The sequence below is a fragment of the Squalius cephalus genome (assembly GCF_949319135.1).
Source record: "Squalius cephalus genome assembly, chromosome: 16".
Classification (NCBI taxonomy): domain Eukaryota; kingdom Metazoa; phylum Chordata; class Actinopteri; order Cypriniformes; family Leuciscidae; genus Squalius; species Squalius cephalus.
This window is the reverse complement of record NC_137137.1, coordinates 9,300,363-9,316,417: the sequence shown is the minus strand read 5'-3', so window position 1 is coordinate 9,316,417 and position 16,055 is coordinate 9,300,363. Positions and strand designations below refer to the sequence as shown.

The window sequence follows — 16,055 nt, the reverse complement described above, 5'->3', positions numbered from 1 at the left end:
TGATTTCACAATCTCTGAGAGTCAGGGTCAGGGTAGGCAGTCCTGCTGGTAAATAAAATTGTGTTTTCAAGGTATCAGTTTGCTACAATGATTTCTTCTGAGAAAAGCCTAGATGCTGGATTTGAGTTTGTGTGATTTGCATGATCTTTAGCTATTTCCTTTGGTGTTGTCTTTACAGCCTTTTGCAGATGGCTGAGCTTACCAGTTTGTTGCACAATGGTCTATTAAAGTGAATTATCGATTTGAGATTTACGCGTCCCTTGACATTGTGTTGTTTTACGGCTTATTTCAATGTACCGACACCGACAGTCACCGGATTACAGTACGTCACTTCTCAGACATTCCAAGACCCAACAAACGCCAATTCAACATGTTCAGTCTGCGAAAACAAGCACCAACCAACGGCAACAGATGCTTACAAGGGTAACACACTGATCTTACAAAACCCGACGAACGTGTCTGTTGCCGTTGTTCACCGTCTGTCGATGCAGAGCTTTTTCTATCTAGATGGTTGTGCTGGTTGTCCAGGATAAGTTTGACTTTGTGACACCAAAACATTATTAACATTGTTGTGATTTTGCTGTGTTTTTGGTCAGTGCAGAGGGGAGTGATTTGTAAAGTGAGATGTGTTCAGATTAAACCTAAGCGAAGCTGTGCTGTGGTTTTCTTGTTTTGACATGAAATATCATCAGGATTATATCAAGCTGCCAACTGGGCTTAATCCAAATAGCATGCTGTTAAATATTACATTGTAAAACTCTAGAAATGCACTATCAGGATGATAAAAACAATTTAAGCTTGAACTTTCATATCTGTAGATGTAAGAATGTAGTTAACCTCCCCATTCAGCAAGATGCATTTGAGAATTAGCGGTTAGGTTGAACGGTCAGGATGGGTATGGAGAGGTTCACACAATGCAGGCCGCAAAGGAACTGTACTTGCTATTTAGAGGACCATCCATAATTCATCATATTCTTCTGTGGCCCAGTATCAGCCCTGCCTGAAAGCCCCTTTATTTTCTCTGAGCTAAAAGCCTCTACCTGTCTTCCTCTCAGACACTTGACTGGAGAGGGAAAAAAAACAGACAGCATTTAAAAGCTCCCAGCTTCAGACACTGAGCTCCTGTTGGCAGTGGATCAACATTTGCATTCATGCTCTTGAGGGGAAAGAAATAACAGAGAGGGAGAAAAGACGTGGAGCAGATGAACGGAGGAAGAATGAGCTACTGGTGTGTGTTTTTCTCTCTGTCGTCAAACTCTTGTGTTTCCGCAGGACAGAGCTGGCAGGGGAATGATGCAGGGAGTCACATGGAAGCTGCAGTGAGTTTAGGAGAGACTGCAGGAACGCAGCATTTTGGAGATCTTGCCCGACACTTTTTCATACTGTAGATATAAGGCAGCAGCAGCACACTATGTTTTCTGGAGACTGCAATGGATGCACACACTAGGGATGCACAATAAATCTGTTATTTTTTATTTATTTATTTATTGATGTCAGTTTTGGAAATGTATCGGCTAATATTAGACATCTAATTATATTTTCCCTATTTTTACATTTAGATGGCCTTTCCCATAATGTAAAGCTCACTTAAAGTTGATTTTTAATATACAAATTTTTAATAATCATGTTAAAAAAATTTTTTTATAATCTTGTAATGGCTAAATTCACTCGTAGCATTAATTTTTAATTTTCGTTTGATGATTTTAGTTTTAAAAAATAGTACACTACCATTTAAGAGTTTAAGGTTATTATTTTTTTTAAATGATTTTTCATCAAAGATGCATTAAAGTGACAGTAAAGTCTTTTATATTGTTACAAAAGATTTATTTCCAATAAATGCTATTTTTTTTAGCTTTCTATTCATCCTGAAAATATATATATAATAGTTTCCACGAAAAAAATATTACGCAGGACAACTGTTTTTAACAATGATGGTAATATTTTTTTTCTTGAGCAGCAAATCAGCAAATTAGAAGGATTTCTGAAGGATCATGTGACACTGAAGACTAATGTGTGACTAAAGTTATGATGCTGAAAATTCAGCTTTGCCATCACTGGAATAAATTACATTTTAAAATATAATTCAAATAGAAATCAGTTATTTGAAGTTGTAATAATATTTCACAATATTAGTGTTTTTACTATAATAAATAAATGTAGTCTTGGTGAGCATAAGAGACTTCTAACCAACCTCAAACTTTTGAATGCTAGTGTTTATATTATAATTTTAACATCAGCCATTTATTATTTTATTGGCTATGACATGAAAAAAACCATTTGCTTATTTGTGTTGGCCAGAATAAAAAAAAAAATATATATATCATCCTCAACATGCTCTAATTGTTTTTGGCCCCTCTGACTGTAACTCTTTGTTTCACTGTTCTTTAACATCATATAGCTCAGTAGCAAGTCTGGTGGAGACATCTCGCTGTTTGACATCAGCTGCTAGTGCTGAAGAAATGCCTTTCAAGTTGATTAGGTTTAAATGGACTTCGATAAATGATGAGACATTTTGTTTGAGTGCTTAGGTCTCTCTCTTTTTCTTGCATACTGCTGGGGTGTCATTAGAAGGTCACATTGCATAAGGTGCCCTCATTCCATTCTGAAGTCCACCATTGCTCTCCAGAGACACACTCCACGTTTTTCTCAGTATATAGGGTAGAGATTAGGAGGAGAGCATCTAAAATCTGAATTACATTGTGCAAAATATGTAATGATGACATAAGTTAGCACTCATGCATTTGCTCAAGGCACATTCAATTCAAGTAGACAGCAGTTAAAGTGTGCATTTCTTTGATGTTTTTTTGGATTGGATTTGGATTACTTTATTATTAATTTATAACAATTTATTCATACTTTTTATTTCATGTTGTACTCAGGGTGTTGCTGTGGCCTTTAGGCCAGTTTTAGCATGTCCTTATTGCCAAATAACGGACAAGTGCAGTGTTTTGTAATCAACTCTACTACCTCTCCTAGTGAAACCTCATTGGCTAGCGAGAGGAGTTAGCTTGGCATCAAGCGTCATGTGATCTCCACTCCCGCACCAGTAGCCCAGGGAGGGGCCATGTTTGTTTTGGACTCTGAGTCTCACACGGATCTAGGACACTGATTTCAAGCATGTTCCATAGATGTGGGATGGTTTTTGTGGTCCTGTGCGAACGAACGCTGCTGTACTTTACAAGCAGGTAAAGGGAACTAAAAGTTCTCTTATCTTCTTGAAGATGCTAATCTACTTGTGTTTTTTGCTATTTCTGTCTAATGTGTATTGATTATTAACCGATTCAGTGTATGTGTAACGCTGCTGTGCCTAAAGGTTGTTATATCATCTATAAGGTTGCCTCCATACACACAAATTAGGGGTTTGAGTCGTGATTTTAGGTTTTCTGCTGAGCTTTGCACCTTCATCCATCAAAGTGTCTCATGTTGTGTCTCATATCTCATGCTGTTTTTCAGATGGTCCCTGGGAAAATGATTAAATGTATGTTTAATGGCTATTAGATAGACAGAGAGAGATTTAGTCTTAATATCTGTCTATGAACTTTGTGTGGTACCTTCTCATGCCATCAGATCAAGCCTTAGGGTTGATTTGCCACTTGCTGTGAACTACAGTTAGTCATTTTTAAAACTGGCTATTTACTCTTTCTCGTCATTTGATGCTTCATTATTTTCTTTCTGTCATGGAGCATAGAAGATGTTTTGAGGAATCTTCACATACTTGTTTACATAGAAAGTGGATGGATAATAGTGGCTCTCAAGCTCCAAAAAGCAGCAAAAAAACCTCTTTCTTTTTATTTTAAGTCTTCTAATGTCATATGATAGCTTTTTTTTGAGAAACAGACCAAATTTAAGTCCTCCTTACTGAAAATCATCTTCTTTACTCAAGCTCATAAATCTTATTCTTGCAAGAGTATCAGGTAAACAATTGAATAAAGTTCAATAGAAGGAATAAAATCCAGTTTTGAACAACATATGAACATGAATGAAGACTTTTCTTTATCAGACATTCCTTTTAATTGTACACTTTATAGTTTTATGCTTGATTAGATCTTTTGAAGAGCAGAGGTTGTGTTGTTTTTTTTAGTCCTGAAATGCTATTCCTCTTTTCTACAATAAACTCCATTATGAGCATTACCATTTCTTTACTCAAGAGCAGAGGCTTTCATTTGTGTTTGTTTAATTTCCTGTTTAACTTGCTACAACCCTGTCTTGTCTTCTTGAAACTCTACCTGTTTTTGTTAAGGAAAGCCGGATACGACAACAGAGCTGTAGTTACCGTTGTCACATTTACAGTTCCACGGCAGAGTCATTCTCCACTCTCCATTTCATGAGCCGTGTGTTTGCGGTCTGTCTGCTTATTACTAATGGATGTGTTTTTGGAAATTTTCCCCTCAGCCCGTGACGCAGATGAGCGGGAGAAGTGGATTCATGCCTTAGAGGGGACGATTCTACGCCACACCCTTCAGCAGGTAAGAGCCACATCTAGGTCACATGATTACACCTCAGTCAAGTAAAGAATCTTCTCTATAATATGCTAAGACCTCATTCAATTTTTGGGGGATGTTTTGTGACTTTTATTCCATGTCTGTTCATTTTGAGAGCAACTATGTGCTTTGTGATGTACTCCTAAGATCTGTAAAGTAAAAGTTTAGTAATATTTTATGTAATATTAGTAATGGTTTTTTTTTTGTCTTACAATGTTTAAAAGCTATAAAATCGATTTTAAAAATGAATATAAAAATGTCTTGCTTTTACCAACTCCCAACTGTTTAAGAAGAATTTTGTAATGAAATTTAGTAAGAAGTAATGGAATTTTTTTTACATTTTCATCAATGGCGTAATCCCTCGAGTGTGGTTTCTTCAAGTTATGAAGGAATTTTTTTTATTTAGAAGATGAGTATGCATCAGATTTGTGTTTCAATAGGAAATTTACATTCTGTGTTGACACATTTCTGTATTTTTTGGTCAATTGTGACCGCATAGTCAGTCAAATGAATGTCATTTTCCTTTTGACTGTTGTTATTAAAGCATAAAATGTTTTAATTTGAGTTAGTGAAATATTTGCTTTGTTAAGAATCTGAAAACTACAAAAAAGGCCTGAAAAGAGATTTTGAGGGTATTGAATGCACTTGATGTCTAGACCTGCTTCATACCGACTGTGGAAACCAGGACAGGCTGAGACGAGCATATGCGTTTTTACTTTCATTTCTCTCTTCATTTTTTCCTCATTTCTTGTAAATAATTTTATGATTTTTCTGGCTTACTTTTGTCCTCTACCTCTGTGTTCTTTTTTCCCTCATTCTTTCCTCTCAAAGATCTCGTTCCTTTTCCACCTTAGCTCTATGTAAAAAAATAAAATAAAAAACCTGCTGACTGGCAACTGCGTGTACCTACTCGCAGAGTGTGTGCGCAGCTATCCGGTCACATGATCTCTGACAGCCAATCGCAGCTTTGCTTATTCAGACAGCCCTTGTGCAGCAGTTGGCAGATCCAATCACAGCAATGTATTGTGTTTTCTACAGTCTGTAAGGTTAATGCTACTTTTTCTTCTGCTTTTTTTTTCTTATGAGGAAGTCCTCTTTCTGGTCAAGGGTGGTTTAAAGAACGGCTCTGAGTTTAGACGACTTAGCCAATAGGTGCTTGTTCACCTTAAATGCCCCTCCTTTAGAGGGGGAACTTACAGGAAAGGGTGTGTGGACTGATACAGAAAGTGTTTCTCTGAGTTTGGATCAAATTTGTGGAGGAATGTCCTGCAGTGGCAAGAACCGAGTGAGTATCTTTGTTTTGTTGAAGTTTACTGATGCGTTAAATGGGTCACACTCTGTGTATGAGTGTGCACAGGTAGGGGTGGGTGTGCGTGTGTGTTTATGAAAGTAGGGAAGCATTTGTTTGTGCAAATAGAGAGGGCACGGGGCACAGTTGAATGTGTAGTTACTTTTCTACTGACTTGTGATTTATAATCCCAGCCATATCATACGTGTACAGTCTGTGTTGCCATAATAGCGCACATGACTTGTGGTTTTGCTTTTCAAATGTGTCACTGGTGGGTTTATCTCCTAAAATGCACAAAGATAGCCTATACACCTCAGCTTGCTCAGTTCAGTCATATTGAAACACTTCTCTCTGCTGTTGTGTTAGATGTTCAGATTTTCTGCTATGAGTCAGACTGAAGGAGTAAGTCAATGGGAACAGCTTCCTGTCTGTACAATCTGTATTTTTAGGTGTGGGTTAACCTGTTAACAGCTACCATGTAGCTCTCAGCATGCCACAGCTTTTCTCTGCCAGGCACAGGATAAAGTAATTATGTAATGCTCTCTGAGGGTCGCAAATGCTTGTTAAAAGGTATTTCGGTAATTTGTTCATACCAAAACAGCAGATTTCAGCCGCTGGGAGGTGAGATGTTTATGGTGCCTGTAGGATATGACCAAGCATATGTTCCTGAACTTAACTGGTAGAGAATTGTGGTTCAGTTCCCTGGGAACATGCATTTTGAAAAAAGCGATTTCCAGATACATATCATACAGTCGAGAAATAAGAAATATTATTTAAATCAGAAATACTAGTTACCCTATGATGTTTTTCTTGGCATTTTGTGACTTTCTCATTTAAGGTAACAAACATGGTTGCAAATTGTGGACACTCTGATGTGTTGTGGAATGTGCTTACAAAATTTCTATTTTGTTTATTATGATATATCAGTTTGACCCGTATATTTCATTTGTTTAAAAATGGTTACAGTACTGTACAGTACTAATGAGAACGTGTTCAACAATTTTGTTAAAGTTATAAAAAGTTGTTAAATACAGTTTAAAGTCATATGTATTTTTGTAATGTGTGAGAAGTATTAATGTTTAATTGTTTGTTTTTTTTCTTTCTGTTGTTCTTCATGATTTTTGGTGAATTGTATTGAATCCAATTACAATCCATAACGATCGAACCCAAATTTTTACCATAATACAATGATAATAACCTTTTGGATAAGTATAGTTTAGCCACATAGAAGAGCATCACTGCAGCTGTTAAGATGATTCGATGATCGAAGGTACTCAAAAGCAAGCATGAATACTTGGCTAGGTAATATGCCTGTTGAGTGTACTTTACCTGCGACCTTGCATTACTGTTACGCTTGCCAACCCCAGCTACTAGCTAGTTATAACTATGCCAACTGTTTAGAAGTATATGCTGTATTCACTAAACTCAGCTTCGGCATGACTAGTTTATGCATCTGCCTGCTATATTCCTCTTGTGACAATGCTAAGAATGTAACATACATTTGTGAATTGTGTTACGAGTTGTCACAATATTTCTTGCTTTCATTCTAGCTGTTAATTATTCCTGCCTTTACTGCTTAGGGTGTTCGTTTTAGCAGGACTTGAATGTTTCATAAAAACACTCCCATAATCCAGGTACAAATGACATTTAGGTACAATCAGGCCATATTCAGAGTGGAACTTGATCTTTAGTTCGTTTTAAAAGCTGCAAAACTCTCATTAAAAGCTTTTGTGTTTCCACATACACATGTTGGCAGTCGACTCAGTGAATCACATGGTTTCATACTGATATTCCACTTAACCTTTGATTCCTGCACGGATTCGCGTCACTTATGCAGACTTTGACCTATTTTTTTTTTTATGTTTACAATTTTGAGGGACGGTTAGCCGCCCATGGCTTTTCTTCATTTTCCCATGCAGTTCAGTTCCACCAATCTCCGGCGTGGGGGGGTTTGCGAGGGTCGGCAAGAACCAAAGCTCACGGCAGTGACCCCCAGACCAGGAAGTACCTCTCTTATATAGGCTACTGCCAACATTGCCTGTGCCTGTTGCCTCAATACCACCTGGACTAGCCGCTATTAGCTTTAGTCTTTATTCTGAAAGTTTAACTGAAAGGTCTAGATTATCTTAAGGTTATAGTTGTGGTTATGCTACATGTAAAATAAGGAAATGTGGTTTGCTGTTCTTATCAAATTTCCAGACTTGTTTTACAGTAATAAGATGTAAACTGCTTAGTTGGTTACATGGAAGCTGTTTTAAAGTTTTAGTGTGAATTTTCTTGTGCAATTCTCTGAATGTGTGTGTGATGTGAGTTAAGAAAGGACATGTGTAATGGGAGGGGTTTGATGGCATATATAGCATGTTCTGTAAAAAGTGATTTATGTGTGATATGCTTAATGGACAAAGATGATTTGAAGATTTAAATCAACACCTAAACAAACAATTTTGTGAATATTTGCTAGATGTCTGTTCTGTGTGTGTGCTGAAAAAAAAATGTGTTTGTACATAGTCCTAGCTGTGTAATTACGATAAAAACAAAAGTTTTGCTTATTAGCTTTAACCTTGAATTGCTTGAATCAGTTACATTGAAGAGGGATTAGAAATGTTCTTCTGCAAGATAATGATCATCTGTCCTCATGTCCTAGAAACATCTGTCATAACTCATTGCAGTGATTGATGTGTTCAGGATGATCTCTCTGGTTGTTATTTTATATATATATATATATATATATATATATATATATATATATATATCAGTAACCGATAACAGCCTGTTCCTTTTATTTTGCAGTTCAGTTCAGTCCCTCTCAGGGTCTGTTGTCTAATTGTGTAATTCAGTTAAAGCTGTTAGAGAGAAATGTGAACAGGCAGGGAGCAGTTCTGCTCAGTTCCTCTCGAAAGCAGAACATGACAGCTTAGGACACCATGGAAGCTTTTATACACTGGAATAGGACTGAAACTGATCCCTCTCACTTTCACTTGCAGGAGGCAGAAACAGGATTCGTTCCCAGCGTTCAGGACTTCGACAAGAAGCTAGCCGAAGCGGACGCGTATTTGCAGATTTTGATCGACCAATTAAAAGTAAGACCTCATTGTGACTCAAAAGAGCCTTGTATTTTGAGTTGATGTATCATTCTTCACATACATGACTGTCTAATTTCTGTTTTCGTCGCATCTTCTAGCTCTTCGATGAAAAGATAAAAGACTGCAAGGAAGATGAGTCACGCAGAGTAAGACATGAACATTTTTCCGTATCATCAGTGGTTCATCTTCTGTCAGACAGTATATAGCAGAGGCGGTCCACTTAAATTACAATAGCCGCTTTCCGACCGGAGGAACCTTTTCACAGTTCCTAGAACTATTGGCTAAAGTACCTGGATGTCGGCGTGTTCGCACCGCAGGAACTAGGAACGATTTTAGTTCTAGGAACTCCATTTTGAGGAACTAATTTAGGTCCTACTTCAGACTCAGAGTAGGGTCTAAACCAGCACTATAGGAACTACCCGTGACGTTAGTGTACGCTGATTGACCGAACGCACGCGGAACACCAGCACCCGCCATTTTTAAAACAGCTAACGTTAGAATGTAAACACACAGATTATAGCCTATATATTTACTCCATAAACAAACTATACAAACATGGAAACCAGTGATAGATGGGTCTCTAAACCTTTATGCTGAAGAGAAAATCCAACGCAACTTTGAGGGGACCAAGCCAAACATGATTATGTTTATCTGCCCAGCTAGCAACACTGGACATCAACCACACGGCATAGACTAATAACCTTTTTTTTCATATACTGTCTACTTATTAAACAGTACTGTTAGACAGATCGCTAACTAATAAACACAGAGAATGCGAGCATTGTTTGCTCTGGTGTTCTCAGCGCCGCCAAAATAAAGGTCCGTCTCTCCGTCAAAAAAGTCACCGTGCTTGCGTCACTCCCTTACCCCTCCTACCAGTTCTTATGGCCACTTGGCCAGTGCGAACGCAAACAGCAAAACCGAGTTTGGGGGAGAGTAGTTCTTAGAACTGTTTAGAAGTGGACAGTTCCTATAACTAAGTTCCTGTTACTACTTGGTCGGAAAGCGGCTAATGAGAGGAATTGAGACGCCCAATATGGCGGCTCTATTTAAGGATGTCCCACCTTCCAAATAAAAGAGCTAATCGACCAAGTCATGCAAATGAAATGTAGAAAAGTATTGTGCCAAACTAAGTTAAGCTTGTGGCTTGCTAACTGAAAACACAAAGAAAGGGATATGTTTAATTTGACAATTTTCAGCCTTGGTAATATGTGATATGTTATTTAAAAGGCATTAAAGGGGTCATCGGATGCCCATTTTCCACAAGTTGGTATGATTCTTTAGGGTCTTCATGTAAAGTTTGTAACATACTTTGGTTAAAATTCCTCAATGGTTGTGTAAAACACCCTTTTTACCTCCTCAAAAACAGCTCTGTTCACAGCGACCCTTTTTCGGTGCATGTCTCTTTAAATGATAATGACCAACTGCTCACATGACATCATATTGCTCAGAAAATCCAAACGACTTGATTATTGATAGTGTTTAGGCTTTGAGGATTAAAAAAAAAATGTTTTTCATTGTATTGTGGTTGTTTTCACACACTGCAAAGACACATTTATATGCAAACACCATATAAAAGTGAATTTTGCATCCGATGACCCCTTTAACATATTTTCATTGTTAAAAATAAACTATTGAGTTATTTTTAATCATTAATAATTAGGAACTAAATGAAATACCAATATAAAGTTGTCTGAGCAAATGGAATTGCTTTGGAATGGAATGGGGGAACAGGTAGCTGCTATAAAATGTACATTTATTGTATATAAAAATTTCCATATGCAAATTTCAATTTGTAAATTGTTCACACGTAATGAAATGCTAAAGATTCTTCAGATACTACATCCAGAGAGTCACATGTTAAGCCTATTTAGGGGATGAAAGTCATTTGATCTCAGGCTTTCATTTCTGCTTTTTTTAAAGGTTTTGTTAAGGTGCATCTTTGTTTATAATCCAAGGGAATTTTACAAATCTAACTGAAGCTGTCCTTTTCTTCTTCATTGTCCAATACACAGAAAATTGAGAACCTGAAGGACACGACTTGTGTAAGAGCGTCTGCACCTTCACCCTCTTAATGCATTTTAGATCTAATTTTGGCAGTGTAATGCATTTTCATTTCTTGTTTTTCTTTTTTAGAGTATGGTAGAGTCCATCAAACATTGCATCGTACTACTACAGATTGCCAAGGTAAAAAACGCTTGTCTCTTAGGCTCATAATGTGAATGCACCTGTGTTTCGTCTGCCCACTGTGTTAATATTTGTCTTGTCCAACCCAACCTGTAATTTTCCAGAACCCTGTTAATGTTTATTTTGCCAAGATTATGAACATTCCAGCAGGTACCATATTGAGAGGTGATTCTCCTACACTAAGGCCACATTCACACAGCAGCAGAAAATGGTTGTCAGTCTTGTTTTACAGTGCTAAATATGGTTATGCTCACATGTTGACCTAAACATTTGATGGATAAACTTCCATCTTAATTGGACAAAAAACATTGTTTCGAATGTAAAAAAGACCTGGTGTTGTAGAAGTTGCCATCTTTGAGTTATTTAATTCACTGACTTTAGCAGACAGTATTTGGCTCACTAATGTAAGCTGTACTATGAATGGACCTGTTAGTAAATACGGTTGACAATCCCAAACGCTGACTGTGTGAACGTAGCCTAAATGATTCAGGAGGTTAAAATACCTCAAGTAGCCATTGTTATTGCCTCAAATTAAAGCAGAGACAATTTGCACCATCTTTTGTGGTTCTCCCAGCTATGGAGTTGCCTTATTTCTCAATTTGTGTTTTCTTTTTAACATTTGAAGGATCAAAGTAACGATCAGCAACACGCAAACGGACTTATAGTAAGTTTTAACATTACTCAGCAATGAACTAGTCTAAATCAAACGGTGCTACTGTTCTCTCTTCCACTGAAATCACATTTTCTCTTCAGTAAAATTGAATCGAGATGTGCATGACCTTGATCTGAGGGCTCCGCCCACCACATCTACGTCTCTCTCTTTTTCTCTCTGCTTTCATTTTTCTCACTCTTCCTGTCGGGTAATTCTGGGTCTGTCCTTACCTATGGCCACAATTAACAACAAATTTAAACCGCAATAGAGAAATATCTCTGACAGTGTGATTGAACCAAAAGTGTGAAAGACACCCATACTTGCACACAGAATTATCATTGATTTTCCATGGTCATACATGCTATTGAACCATGTAGGACAAATTGATGAGGTCTATTACGACCTACCCAGAGGCTCTCATCAGATCAATAATCAGCAAGGCTAGTGCTGGAGTGACGTAATCACCAATTACATTTAACCCTCCTCTTTAGTTTGAGTTGGATTTGGCTAAAAACAAAAAACAAATGTAACATTCATACATCCCCCCAGTTTCACAGACAAGGCTTAAGCCTAGTCCCAGACTAAAATGCACATTTGAGCTGTCTTAACTGAAAGCAACTTGCACTGACATATCTTACAATATGATTTGTCTGAAGATGCACTTTTTCACGTTTATAAAAGCTACTTAAATGTCCTAAATAAACTAAGGCCTAATTCTGACTTAATCTAAGCCCTGTCTGTGAAACCGGGCCATAAAGTTGAATGTATGTTTGAGCTAGGGATGCACTGATATGAAAATTTTGCCCGATACGCTAACCGATAATTCTTTATATTTGAAAGCCGATAACCGATATATTGCCCGATAAATCTAAATCCAAATTTGTATGCATTTTTTGAGAGTCTGATTACATAAACAAGTGTCACCATTAAAAGCCATGTCCCAAGCACACAATTATAATGTTCTCATTATAATTTTATGTAGCCTATATGACAGACTTATGTGCTGCACCTGTTGCACTTAACTGTAGTTATGAAGTTATTCCAATCATATTTCATGCAATTCATAACCATCATGGCGAACAGTGTGCATCTGAAGTGCCTCAGATTAAGGAAATAATCCATTATTTATCTGCTTTAATTAATAAATTAATTAATTCATCCAAATTTTCTTATCGGGCCGATAACAATAACATTAAATATTAACATATATCAGCCAATACTGATATGGTGGCTGATATATCGTGCATCCCTAGTTTGAGCACAAAAAGTTAGTTTGAAAATGCAACCTTAAGTGACTCAAAAACAAAATGTTGTGTTCTGTTTTGGGGATTTGAGATTCTTCCCTCGGAGTCTGTGATTGCTGTCGTTTTGCCGCTGACCTGAGTGTCTTTGCTTCTTGATTTAATCTCATTCTAATGTTTATGTATTTCCTGCAGAACTCTAATTGCTCCAATGAGCTTTTAATTTAGAGCGGCAGCCTCTGTTATGGTACAACAAAACACGGATTATTCAGAACAATAAATAATTGTGATTAAATCCTTTAAAATTCCCTGTGCAGAAAAGCCTTCCAAACTCATTTCACTCATTCCCCTGCATGTCTTTTTTTTCTCCCTTGTGTGTTTTCATGTAGAGTTACCTCACCACTGTGATGTCAGTGTTTCACAGTGCATGCTGGATAGAGATTATTTATCTCTCTGTGTTGCCTATTTATTGTGTAATACTCGGGATTATGGACTAGTCTTGTCGTCATGGACGCAGAGCTTAATATCTTCGTATCTGAGTCTGTGCCGACTGACAGACGCTCAGTGTTACCGTGAGGCAGAGATTGACACACAGTGATTTTTCTATATTAAGAAGATTCAGTGTGATGGACATGGGCCACAGCTGTGAGGTTGCTCAGTTGGACACAGTGCATTATAAAGCACTGAATCTGATTCACTGCTTTACTTCAAATCTTTCTCTTGAATATTAAATCCTCATTGATTATTTGTGTCTCTGTGTAGAAAAAATATGGACATAAAATAGTTAAAGACAACATGAAATGGCATTTGTAATGCATGTAACCTCCATAATATGACATATTACTCAGTGTAATAGATTACTTTGAGGGAAATAATATAGAGGAGATCTTGAGTGAAAAAGTCTCTTATGCTCACCAAGGCTGCATTTATTTGAACAAAAATACAATAAAACAGCAATATTGTGAAATATTATGTCAATTTAAAATAATTGTTGTTTATTTGAATATATTTTCAAATGTAATTTATTCCAGTGATGGCAAAGCTGAATTTTCAGCATCATTACTCCAGTCTTCAGTGTCACATGATCATTTAGAAATCATTCTAATATGCTGATTTGGTGTTCAAATAATATTTATGCTTAATATTTTTGTGGAAACCATGATCCATTTTGTCAGGGATCTCTGATGAATAGAAAGTTCAAAAGAACAGCATTTCTTTGGAATATATATATTTTTGTAACAATGTAAAAAGTCTTTACTGTCAATTAACCCTTACGCTAAATATACAACAAAATTTGCACTGTTTATCACACTAGTGTGCTTTAGTGTTTACGCAGGAAGTTTGTTTTGAAATGCTTTTATTTTGTAAAAAATGGAACAGTCACACTTGTGGTGTTCCTAGTCAAAAATGACTGGCCTACAAAAAAAATCTGCTCGTTATGCTATATTATCACCAAATATTGGATTCAATCTTTTGCCAACTTGTTTTCTTTTAATTAGGACAGGTTTTGTATTTATTTTTTAAACTGTTTGATCGTAGACCTCGTTGGTCTGAGGATAAAATTCATCTCTGTGAAAAAGAAAACCTGTAATACTCAAAATAGTTTGTTTGAAAGAAAATCCTCTCTGGGTCAAAATGCGAACACAAATGCATCCTTACTGAATAGAAGTTATTTCTTACAAAAAAAAAAATTCTTACTTACCCCAAACTTTTGAACGGTAGTGTAAATGGTGTTAATTTCATTATTTCATGTTGTCTTTAACAATAAATATTGATATTTTTTACTGTTTCATGAAGGAAACCGCAGAAATGAAGAGTCCACTGTAGACATGGGTGTTTTTTTTTTTTTTTTTTTTTGTATGTCTGAATATATCACTCAGTAACCAAATGGATATTTACATTTTTTCAGAACCTTAAAGAGACAGATCACCCATTTACTTCATTTATTTACCCTCGTTTTTTCTAAACCTGAATGGCTTTCTTCTGTCGAACTCAAAAGGAAAAAGTGTATCCTGGTCACTCTTGATTCATTACACTTTCAAAGAGCATCCATCTTTTGTTTTATATAGAAGGAAAAGTTATACAGGTTTAGAACAACATTAGGGTGAATAAATAATGACAGAATTGTCATATTTTGGTTAACTATCCTTTTAAACACTGTAACTGAAATTCCCCTGAGGATTTCTGTGATAGTTGGGTTGGGCATTGAGAGTGAAAACTCCTATGAGAGGGGGTATTTATAACATGTTTTCCTATGAGAGCTGTGTTTTGTATCATGTCTGTGGTTCTCTGCAGAGCACCATTAACCCAGTGGATGGGGTATTCCAGCCTACCCCTCTCAACCCCTCTGTAGTCAGTGCCATGCCAACGCAGACCACTCTACCCACAGGTGAGCTCTCTCTCTCTCTCTCTCTCTCTCTCTCTCTCTCTCTCTCTCTCTCTCTCTCTCTCTCTCTCTCTCTCTCTCTCTCTCTCTCTCTCTCTCTCTCTCTCTCTCTCTCTCTCTCTCTCTCTCTGCATTTCATTCCTTAATAATGTTGTATGTGCTTATTTTGAACGCCTCTTGGAGTCTACTGATTTGGAAACTCTGAAATTAGATTTGGTTTGCAAATATTGTGTGCATTTTTCGGGCCAAGAGCATATGAAGGGTGTGTGTTCATCCATAGATGGAGCTCAGGTGTGTAAAACGGAACAGAGGCCTTCTTCTTTACCCATGGGCCCTGTTGTCACGGTGATGGGTAGCCTTCAGACTCCCACTCCCAACAGCACAGGTACGAACCAACAGTCGTGGAAATAAACACATAAATCTAGAGGGATACTTATTATCTTAGAAAAAAAAAGTCAAGTCCCTTTCACACCAAAAGTGAAATGACACAGGAGAGGAAAGATCAACACTTACTTCAGCAATTAAAAAAAGAAACATGATGTTGAACTAAAGTCATTTTTGCTTGTTATTATGGTTGAATTGGATCATCGAAGGTCAACAGCACAGACATTGGTTAAGTGGGATTAAATACATAAATTATGTATTATTTAACATTTTAATTATTCAGGTTTGCTTAATAGTTCACTGTTTTTATTCATTTTGAGGAATACTGAATCTGCTTTTGTGCAAGTGGGATG

At 36.9% G+C, this 16,055-nt stretch overlaps 1 protein-coding gene across 7 annotated transcripts in view; it reads left to right on the top strand.

The window, feature by feature from the left end:
* Positions 1–16,055, top strand: part of osbpl9 (oxysterol binding protein-like 9) — a gene marked incomplete at its 5' end in the record, with an annotated part of 30,555 nt that overhangs the window by 4,690 nt on the left and 9,810 nt on the right. For 2 of the 7 annotated variants that reach the window (XM_079897297.1, XM_079897299.1), the window contains 8 exons: positions 4,393–4,466; positions 8,754–8,849; positions 8,951–8,998; positions 10,868–10,897; positions 10,989–11,039; positions 11,665–11,703; positions 15,228–15,321; positions 15,599–15,703. In XM_079897297.1, coding sequence (XP_079753423.1) covers positions 4,393–4,466; positions 8,754–8,849; positions 8,951–8,998; positions 10,868–10,897; positions 10,989–11,039; positions 11,665–11,703; positions 15,228–15,321; positions 15,599–15,703 — 537 coding nt within the window. Of the gene's footprint in view, positions 1–3,080; positions 3,186–4,392; positions 4,467–5,463; positions 5,767–8,753; positions 8,850–8,950; positions 8,999–10,867; positions 10,898–10,988; positions 11,040–11,664; positions 11,704–15,227; positions 15,322–15,598; positions 15,704–16,055 lie in introns of those variants that run through there. The other 5 variants (XM_079897302.1, XM_079897303.1, XM_079897300.1 and 2 more) reach the window with 5 other exon arrangements.